Source organism: Branchiostoma floridae, chromosome 13 (genome assembly GCF_000003815.2).
Source record: "Branchiostoma floridae strain S238N-H82 chromosome 13, Bfl_VNyyK, whole genome shotgun sequence".
In the NCBI taxonomy this organism is placed as follows: Eukaryota; Metazoa; Chordata; class Leptocardii; order Amphioxiformes; family Branchiostomatidae; genus Branchiostoma; species Branchiostoma floridae.
The window spans coordinates 13,245,133-13,246,987 of NC_049991.1; the positions used below are offsets into that span (position 1 = coordinate 13,245,133).

General features: G+C 53.7%; 2 protein-coding genes across 2 annotated transcripts in view; both read left to right on the forward strand.

The window, feature by feature from the left end:
• Positions 1-1,073, forward strand: part of LOC118428515 (salivary glue protein Sgs-3-like) — an 8,271-nt gene extending 7,198 nt beyond the window's left edge. The window contains exon 2 of the mRNA XM_035838604.1: positions 15-1,073. Within this exon, the coding sequence (XP_035694497.1) occupies positions 15-1,006 (992 nt within the window). The 3' untranslated portion in view covers positions 1,007-1,073. The remainder of the gene's footprint in view (positions 1-14) is intronic.
• The window catches only part of LOC118428516 (mucin-2-like), a 7,635-nt gene continuing 6,845 nt past the window's right edge, over positions 1,066-1,855 (forward strand). Inside the window, exon 1 of the mRNA XM_035838605.1 lies at positions 1,066-1,805. Within this exon, the coding sequence (XP_035694498.1) occupies positions 1,190-1,805 (616 nt within the window). The 5' untranslated portion in view covers positions 1,066-1,189. The remainder of the gene's footprint in view (positions 1,806-1,855) is intronic.

Consider the following 1,855-nt stretch of genomic DNA (forward strand, 5'->3'; position numbering starts at 1 on the left):
ACCCCCTACAACAGAACCTCCCACCAGTGTACCCCCTACTACCGAACCTCCCACAACCGAACCCCCTACTACAGAACCTCCCACCACTGTACCCCCTACTACAGAACCTCCCACCACTGTACCCCCTACCACAGAACCTCCCCCAACTGAACCCCCTACTACAGAACCTCCTACCACTGTGCCCCCTACTACACAACCTCCCACCACTTTACCCCCTACAACAGAACCTCCCACCACTGTACCCCCTACTACAGAACCTCCCACCACTGTACCCCCTACTACAGAACCTCCCCCGACCGAACCCCCTACTACAGAACCTCCTACCACTGTACCCCCTACTACAGAACTTCCCACAACCGAACACCCTACTACCGAACCTCCTACCACTGTACCCCCTACTACAGAACATCCCACCACTGTACCCCCTACAACAGAACCTCCCACCACTGTACCCCCTACAACAGAACCTCCCACCACTGTACCCCCTACAACAGAACCTCCCACATTCGAACCCCCTACAACAGAACCTCCCACAACCGAACCCCCTACTACAGAACCTCCCACCACTTTACCCCCTTCTACAGAAACCCCCACCACTGTACCCCCTTCTACAGAAACCCCCACAACCGAACCCCCTACAACAGAACCTCCCACCACTTTACCCCCTACTACAGAACCTCCCACAACCAAACCTCCTACTACGATACCTCCCACAACCGAACCCCCTACTACAGAACCTCCCACGACCGAACCCCCTACTACAGAATCTCCCACCACTATACCGTCTACTACAGAACCTCCCACCACTGAACCCCCTTCTACAGAAATCCCCACCACTGAACCCCCTACTACAGAACCTCCCACAACCGAACCCCCTACTACAGAACCTCCCACAACCGAACCTCCTACAACAGAACCTCTTACTACTTCACCTCCCACTACAGAGCGTGTGACAACGAATCCTCCCACAACAGCACCCCTCACTACCGAACCCGCCACTACATAAGCACCCACAACAGAACTGCCAAGTACTGTACACCCTACCTCGAGGGCTGTTACCACAATCCCATCTACCACAAACCCTGTAACCACAGAATCACCTACCACTGAACCTTCCACCACATACCCTCCTACCACAGAGCCTCCTATCGCAACTACGGTCGCAACAACTGAAGCGTCGGCAACTGCCATGACGACAACACAAGCCCCTACCACAGAGTCAGCTACTACACAGCCTGCAACAACTGTACCCCCTTCTACTGCTCCTTCTACTACTGTGAGTCCTACTACTGAAGCTCCTACTACAGCCAGCCCAACTACTGAAGCTCCTACTACAGCCAGCCCAACTACTGAGGCTCCTACTACTGAAGCTCCTACTACTGAAGCCCCTACTACGGCCAGTCCAACTACTGAAGCTCCTACTACTGAAGCCCCTACTACTGCCAGCCCAACTACTAAAGCTCCTACTACGGACAGTCCAACTACTGAAGCTCCTACTACGGCCAGTCCAACTACTGAAGCTCCCACTACGGACAGTCCAACTACTGAAGCTCCCACTACGGCCAGTCCAACTACTGAAGCTCCTACTACGGACAGTCCAACTACTGAAGCTCCTACTACTGCCAGTCCAACTACTGAAGCTCCTACTACTGCCAGTCCAACTACTGAAGCTCCTACTACGGACAGTCCAACTACTGAAGCTCCAACTACGGAAAGTCCAACTACTGAAGCTCCAACTACTGGCGCTCCAACTACGGAAGCTCCTACTACTGCCAGTCCAACTACTGAAGCTCCTACTACGGGCAGTCCAACTACTGGAAGTTCCAAATACGGACAAGCCAACTACTGAAGCTCC